Here is an 8,233-nt window from a genome sequence, read left to right as displayed (position 1 = left end):
TCTGTGGCCTGTGTGGGTCGATGGCTATGCTACTTTTTTTTGTTAAATCGTATTTAAATAATTTTAGAATTTTTCTAAGAAAAAATTAGAGTTTTAAATCACGTTGAGCAATAAATTTAGAATTTTAAATTGAAACATTGATTTTTCAGTGTACCTAGTCAACTAATTCAACTTTCCCGTGAAGAAGAAATTAAGCTCGGTGACTATGGTCGTCTCATGCAGCGGAGAAATGACCTTTATTTCTGAAGAAACGACATGAACTGACCTTTTCTTTGAGGGCGATTTTATGAGTTAAAAATGGGTTATATTAGGCTCAGGTCGAGTCTGTTCATCTAGGCAGATCAAGGTAGTTAAGGTGAATCCTGACCTGTTCCGAGCTTTGACAGAAAAGCAAAATAGTGAGCCGCGTATGAGAATGGAATCTAATTAATCTTCGGTCAACCAGAGAACCTTAGATTGTTCGAGCAATTGATGACAGCGATTTTATGTTGAGTCGAAACTAATCTGTAAAATTATGAGAATGAAAATGTCGGCATACTGTACCAGATCCATCTAGTAGTATTACGTGAAACCGCAAACAATTTTATCAAATGCAAACGTGCTCAGGTACACCAAACATACCGATTAAAGCCGTCTGCTGATTAATTAACAGAAGATAAACGTTTGTTGTGGCGAATACCAATTAAAACCGTCTGCTGATTAATTAACCGAAACGTTTGTTGTGGCGAGAAGATTATCAAAATGAATTTGAAATATTATACTGGGAAAACGATCATTATTCGGTGAAAGTGATTCAATTTGTGCGTGATGATGACGTAAACTGGTCTCATTTTCGCTTACTTTATTGTATTACTAACTCAATAATCACATCTTTTCATAAATGTAACATAATGGGGCAACCTTTCAGCACATTTCCTTGAATTTTAAAAGCCCCTCCTCCAGTAAAACAAACCAAAATTCATCTTTTTTACAGGAGGGTCCAAACCCTCTTCCTTCTTTAAGTCCTAACGTTATTTACGGATGTGGGATGTCCACTAAAATTGACTAAATGGATCGCCTATAATTTCTACTCAAAGCAAATTGTGCATTCTAACTTCCTCCAAAATTACTAACATCAAAATAGGAATGATACCAGTCTATCGTCTCTGGTCGGGACTTTGATGAACATTTCCACTGTTTTTTTTTTTTTGAAAATGACAATCCTATATGAGTATTATGTGGCGATCAAAGCTCGTATGGAGATTCTCGAGCTACGGAAATTTCATTTTTAGTCGATTCGTTCGATTAAGTGAGAAAAGCGCCGATTTTTTTCTGGAAATATAAATTTCCAATTGAAATACAACCGATTTCAGCCCTAGCGCAAAACTTATCGAGTTCTTCGCCACTTGGGGTCAACACAATAGATTGTTCTGCAGCAAATGTCGAAAAATTATTTGGGACAAAGTTAGCATGTCGGTCGTTAGCTCGGTTGTTAAACATCAATTTATCACGAATTATGCTAACAGACAAATTGTCTCCTGTGTGTTTTTGTACAGAGAATGTATCTCAAGAAATTTTTTACAATGATGGCATACTAGAAACGTAAACGTTAATGTACACATTTGCACTCAGTGTTCTGAATAGAACAAGAACATTACGAACATTAATAACTGGCAGTGTTATAACAACAAACCTTCCTTAAAATATCGGTCAAAATTTAAGTCAAAAAAATAGTATTGGATGTGTGAACCATCGATGTACCATAGGGTAGATTGGTACACACGAAGAACGTTTTTTGCGGAAAAGAATGTAAGAACCATACAAATATTTCAAAATCTTAATGTCCCTTGCCTTTTCGAATGTCCCTTCGCTTTGTGTTGTGATTACATATTGTTGTCGTTGTGTGTGTGATATATTTCCGAATTTTCGTTCTTCGTGTATACCAATCTACCCTATATTACATCGATGGTACTAACGTTAGATGATGTTTCAACTGCTATAACTGACCACAGAGGAAAAGAATGAAGCAGATAGTTGATTGAAATTTGTTTATTTTAAATTAAAATGAATAAAAAAGAGAACGAAATACATAAGAGAAGAACAAATAGTTATTTGTTTACCGATAGGAGAAAATGGGAAATTCTAACAAGAGAGATGTTTGCTCGAGTTGGAAATTTCCTATTTCTCCCAAAACGTTTTTCATGCATGCAAGTTTTGCCGTTTTTCCACGAAACGAACACATCGATTCGCCATACCATTTTCGGAAACATAAACAAAATGACAATTCGAATGAGAAAAGTTCTATTTTTCTCCCCACGGGAGAGAAAGTACTGCACATTTCTCTAGAAATTTCATTCGACTAGTCGTCAAGACAACATAATTTTCTCTTGGTCTATTAAGGTGAGAAAATAAGGCAAAACACAATGCGTGTATACGACACAGTAGGTATATCCAAAGCACTGTGACAGTGCGTTGGTATATCATAATATGTGCAAAATCCGCACACTTTAGATTCATCTGTTGCATAAAACGTTGTATATGAATCTGGATGCAAAGTGTTTCATGAGGCACACGACGTGTATTGGGCATCTCGACCTGCGGTTTCGTATCAGAATTACACATCTAGTGCCAAATAAAACACTTTGCACTCGTTGTCATAAATAGCTATTTTCATATGTGACGGATTTTTTTAAATTATGGTTCTCTTTGATCGTCTTTAAAAGTATACCCAAAACAACTGAAGACGCTAAAAATTCAAATTCAAATCTAGGCCCTTCTGTCAGCATCAGCTATCATTAAATGAATTAGTGCAGAACGTTTCCATACAGTTTGCAGTCAGGAATCGGCCAAATCTTTCCAAAAGTAGTGACTGCTTGCACAATCCATTAGCTTCGCATCCAGGAATGTGTAATGGATTTTCATTCAGTAAGAAAAGTATGTCGTTGTCTTCATTGGCGCAGCTAAGACAAATCGAAGAAAAATTTATTATCCTGTCTCAGTTCCAAGCTCGGTTCATACGGTAGTGAACATATAAATAGATCGTCGTATTCATTACGGAGGAACGACAAAAGTGGGAGAAACAAGACATTTATAATACGACGGTCTTTTCAGATGTTCACGATCGTTGCAAATCCTGTAAATTCTGCAAATCGTTGCTGTTTTTATAGAATTATACTTACTCATATTTCACAATGGCTAAGTTAGCCGCCATCGGAATGATAAAACTTGACTTCCACAATCGGTTCGTTTGTTGAGCAAAATTATGTCTCGTCAACGGAGTGTCATCTTCGTAAACACCAAAGTGAAGCAGAAACAATATCAAAGTTATATTGTTTGTGTTAAATATTCTGGCTTTGTGGTCGCCGTCGTTGTTTGATTGAATAGCGGTCAGCAGATCCTGCATTAAAAAGCAATTCATGTTTTCGAGGAGTCTACGATAATTTGGGTGTCCATAGCCGAATCTGTAGTAAAGGTCCAGATCCCAATAGTATTCATAAACTTGATGGTTAGCAATGGAGAAACCAGCGCAATATGGGGACGTTCCGTTCAAATACCAAATTTGCTCGTATTTACAAAAACTAGCTAAAATGTCAATTTCGTTGATCCGTAACACCTGAGATGCATGAAAACCCAATTTCGCACTAACTTGTATCGCCATCTGTTGGTACTCAGGTCCCTGTCTAAATGCTTCCGGTTCCCGTCTATCGGAAAAAATCACATCTTGATACAGAGGACACTGGATGTGAGGAAGCAATAAGTAGTCCACCTCAGGAACATCTGCGAATTCAACCGATTCATGTCCACCTGTTCCAAATAAGCCATCGGCAAATGCATAAAGACTTCTAGCGGCATTATTTAAGCCACTGGAGCGAAAAAAATAGTCGCTCGGCGAATATGTTGATGGCAAAAGTGTTGGAAATGCAGCCTGATAACGTTGTGCCAACCATTCATATTCATCCCATCCAACTGATGTCAAATGTGCCGCCCTTTCCAGTGCAATATCCGGATTCAATTCCCAATTTTCAAGCAACTCAAAATCAGCTGCGCACAGAGACGTTTTGCCTTGTTTGTAGTTTTCTAGTATTTCTGTATGAAGACGCTCGTAGTTTCCAAGCATGTTAGCCGTTTCGGTGCTACTAGGTAGTCTAGTTCCATACCTACCAAGCATCCAGAACTTGGAAGGTGTACAAGTTGACACATTCGCGTTAATCCTTTGCCCTCGTATAGGCTCATATGGACCGTGAATTGTGAACATTCTGATCTGTGGCCTGTGTGGGTCGGTTGCATAGCAATAAAATGGATCGTTCACTGATACAGTAGCATCTGACAAAATAACAAATAGCGAAAGCACAAGCAAGTACGGTATAGAGAACATCTTGATCATGCAACGAAACACTAAGGACTGTAGAAATATGTGCAACTCAACAACCACTTAAATCAAACTGTTGCCGTCTTTCTTGGAGCAGGTCAATGAACATCCACTTATACCACTGAATTTTCATTTTTTATATCTAGACCTAGAGACACTATCGTCAATCAAACGGCGACAGTAATATAGATTAATGGGCTAATCAATTGAAATTTCGAGACGACCTTGTAGAGTGATACAGAAATGGTTGATATCGTGGCATGTGGCACATGTGGGGTTATGGACATTTATTCGCATTTTGCACACTGTAGGCAACACATTAAGAATTTGACTCCTTTCCCTTTACTAACTTCCTTATATTTCTGATCTAATCAATCTAATTACGGCCTATGTGAAGATGCATTTTGCTCTTCGGTGCGGCAAAAAACATTGGAAGACATTTTTCCAAGCCCACTGTAAGCCTCAAGTTTACACCAGCCAATATTGACGTTTGTCTCATATATTTTCTGTCAAATTTTGCAAGTGTTTGACATGGTACACATTGTGCATGCTCTTTGCACGATGTGTGCACGAAAAAAAAGATTTTTTAATAGCCACGGTTCACTTGTCCTCAACCAGTTGTGGTTGGCATTCATCCTCCCCTAGTAGGACTTGCGTCACGGCACCTAACTACATTGGTGTCATGATTCGGTATGAATTCGGTTGATTTCTCGAGATCAACTGGTAGCAAACCTTTTTGACTTGTTTGAAACGTTAATGACGAAATAAAGGACCTAACGTGATCTCATTTGACAAAATCTATGCACGAACCTCGGTATGAACCGAAGTAAAAGATTCGAATTCATTCGATTGAAAATACTTTGATCGAAAGAAGTACGCACAAAACAAAGTCAATTAGTTAGTAAAACAACAGAATTTCTGTAGTAAAAGCAACAGATGTTTGTTCATTTTCCAGTGACCGATGATAAGCCTTAGCTCTTCTCTTGATTTATTTAGCAAGAAATTAGTGTTGTTGAGCTTTGGGCCGTGGCTCTGATATGAATGCAGTTAGTGAGATTTTTTCCATTGTTCTTTATGTTTTTCTTTATAAAATTTTCTGAAAGCCCCTCTCTGCGACATGTACTTACTTAATTACTTAGGTGGGCACTACAACCTACTATTGGTTTTGGCCTCTTCCAGCAATCTTCTCCAATCGGACCTATCTCGCTCTTGGTCTTCCTGGTCTGCGTCTTCCATCGGGATTTTTATTTAGTTTCAGTGGTACACGTTCCTCGTTCATTCTTTGTACATGACCGAACCATCTTAATCGATTGATTTTGATGAATTTGACTATATCAGGCTCCTTGTAAAGCTGATACAGCTCATGGTTGTATCTTCTTCTCCAGTTGCCGTTCACATTGACACATCCAAAAATTGATCGAAGAATACTCCTTTCAAAAACCAAAACCTCTGCGACATGTAGGTGAGTCCCAGGACTGGTGATGGGCCACAAAAGGTGGCTTCGCTGCCTAGACGTGCTAAATTGTCGGTTAAATATCCGAGACAACTTTCAATTCAAAACTTAGCTACTAAATGAGATGTCTCTAATTTAAAGGAAACTTGGGAAAAACTTTTTTGGTTACTGGAAAAACACATGTGTGGAAGATGAGGTGAAAGGGATAAGCGCGAAAAATTTAAGTTCTTCATATCGAAAGATGGGGTGCGACGCGCATAAAATTAATTAAACTTTTTCGTCATAATGCAATCTAAATGGAATAACGAATATTTTAATGTTCATAGCGAAGCTACTACGAATTAAAATTTTGTCTTTGCAGAATTTTAATTTAATTTTTATAAAGTGCCGATGGAAACAGCAAGTCTGTACATACTTTGAAATTGCATAAAGTGTAAAACTGTTTGCTCTCTGGCTCAAGAAGAATTTTCGCTAATTGTGCCGAACTTTAGGCAGGGGCAGACACATACATTAAAAAAAACTTTTGTCAGTTGGTAAAAGGCAATCTCCGACAAAAGCATCTACAAATTGCTTTCACCGAGATGGTTTTTTGTCGGTTCAAAATTCCAATTTTTTTTTTTATTTGAATTATTAGTGTGGTATACAAATTTTATACATTTTTTCAAAATGGTAAGTACAAAGATCTACGAATTGAAAAGTCTGAAAACGTCGTTCTTTCGACATTCAGTGATTAGTGTGAAGGTCAAGATCGAATGATGTCAGGTGATTTATGTGTTCTAATGCCGTAATTAATGAATTGAATAAGTTCCTTGCAACAATTAAGTTTTTTCGGTTCTACAAATCTGCAAAGTAAATTCATCTTTCAACGATAAAATCACCAACATCAATCGGGTGAAGTTTCCCTATTTCTTTGTTCAACAACTGAACTAAAGCAGTTAGGTCCGATGAAGAATTGTTCGATTGATTATTTATTTTCTTTCTTAAAAAAATCTTGTCCTTACATTTATTATGTGTTGTTGTAGGCCTGCCTTCAGATCGGGATACAATTTTCACTCGAACTGCTAATTGCAACACTTTCGCACCAGTTGCGCAAATATAGTTTGTGCAACTAGTGGAAAATTTTAAAAAAACTGCATTTCAACTGTGAATTGAAGTACGAGCCTTAGTATTTACGGTTGTGATTCACATTCCAACTTGAATTAAGTAAAGGACCGAAAAGTGTCTTTGGTCATAAACTTCTCTATTTCTATTTGTACACTTCTAAATGGTTTCTTAAAATAAGACTGCGAGTACGGTCCAACCGAAGACAGCTCAATTCAAAAAGTTTTACCTTCTGCAGTCCAGCTAGACAGCCTCAACTCAATGAACAGTCCTAAAGCTTTAAAATGCAATAACTCGTTAAAATCTTGAACATTTTTCAATTCGATTTTGTAAAAAAAAAATGTTTGCAGGAGTTCGGGCAGAAATTGTCATTTAACTTATCTAGAAGTTTAATGTCATCCTCTACCTCTTCTAGTCGTTGGTTGGTTGAACACATTTCTTTATCAGCTGAGAGCTCTGAGCGAAAGGTAAACAAATTTTTTATTATTAATTATGGTTCAAAACGATTTGTGTTTTTCAGCGCAAATTATTCAAAAACAATTTATGTTTTATTATTTCGAAAACAAATATTAACGAGCCGGCGGGATTAGATTTTGATGATCTGAAAGAAAATTAAAATGTTAGCGACATGAACTGTAAAAATGACAACCAATTTTGGTCGCTATTTCTCCATGAAATAGTCATTTCATAGCGTGACTACATATTATCCATTCTTTGAGGTAAAAATAAGTTATAATTATGCTCAGTTCGAATCTGTTCATCTAGGCAAATGAAGATAGTTAAGGTAAATCCTGACCTGTTTCTTGCTTTGGAAGAAAAGCAAAATAGTGAGGCCCGGGTGAGAATGGAATTGTATTAACCTTGAATCAACCAGAGGACCTTATTTTGTTTGAACAATTGATGACAACGTTTTTATGTTGAGTTGAAGGAAGTGATCTCCCTTACAAACTGACCAATTTTGTATTGCCTTAAAATGTAGGACCGAAAGACATAAAGTTTTCTTCCAATATTACAAACTCCTGGACAAACTTACTATCTCGACTCGAAATTCTCGAGCTACGGAAGTTTAATTTTTTTTTCTGGTAAGATTACAGTCGAAGAAAGTGAATACCAACATGTATTCGGATTCGGGAGTTATTGTGATGTGATAGGTATTTTTCATCCACATTTTTGTGTATGACCACCTCGATGACAACCAGATTTTTGATTTGAGATTTTTTTTTGTTAGATACATCCTCACGTCTCATATAACAAATCAGAGAGAGTGCCTAGAATTTTTAAAGAGAAAAGATAATGTTACGTGAAACCACGTTGGAAAAGAGATGTAACCA

At 36.7% G+C, this 8,233-nt stretch overlaps 1 protein-coding gene across 1 annotated transcript; it reads right to left on the bottom strand.

The window, feature by feature from the left end:
* Positions 1 to 2,206: 2,206 nt before the first annotated feature.
* On the bottom strand, positions 2,207 to 4,367 carry LOC119086031 (multiple inositol polyphosphate phosphatase 1-like). The gene is made up of 2 exons (XM_037196607.1): positions 3,159 to 4,367; positions 2,207 to 2,939 (listed from the first exon to the last, which is right to left on the bottom strand). Exons 1-2 carry the CDS (start codon positions 4,361 to 4,363, stop codon positions 2,765 to 2,767), a joined length of 1,380 nt encoding a protein of 459 aa, XP_037052502.1. The 5' UTR covers positions 4,364 to 4,367; the 3' UTR covers positions 2,207 to 2,764.
* Between the last annotated feature and the right edge of the window lie 3,866 nt (positions 4,368 to 8,233).

This window comes from Bradysia coprophila, chromosome IV, assembly GCF_014529535.1.
Source record: "Bradysia coprophila strain Holo2 chromosome IV, BU_Bcop_v1, whole genome shotgun sequence".
NCBI lineage: Eukaryota > Metazoa > Arthropoda > Insecta > Diptera > Sciaridae > Bradysia > Bradysia coprophila.
This window is presented reverse-complemented; position numbering and strand designations above follow the sequence as displayed.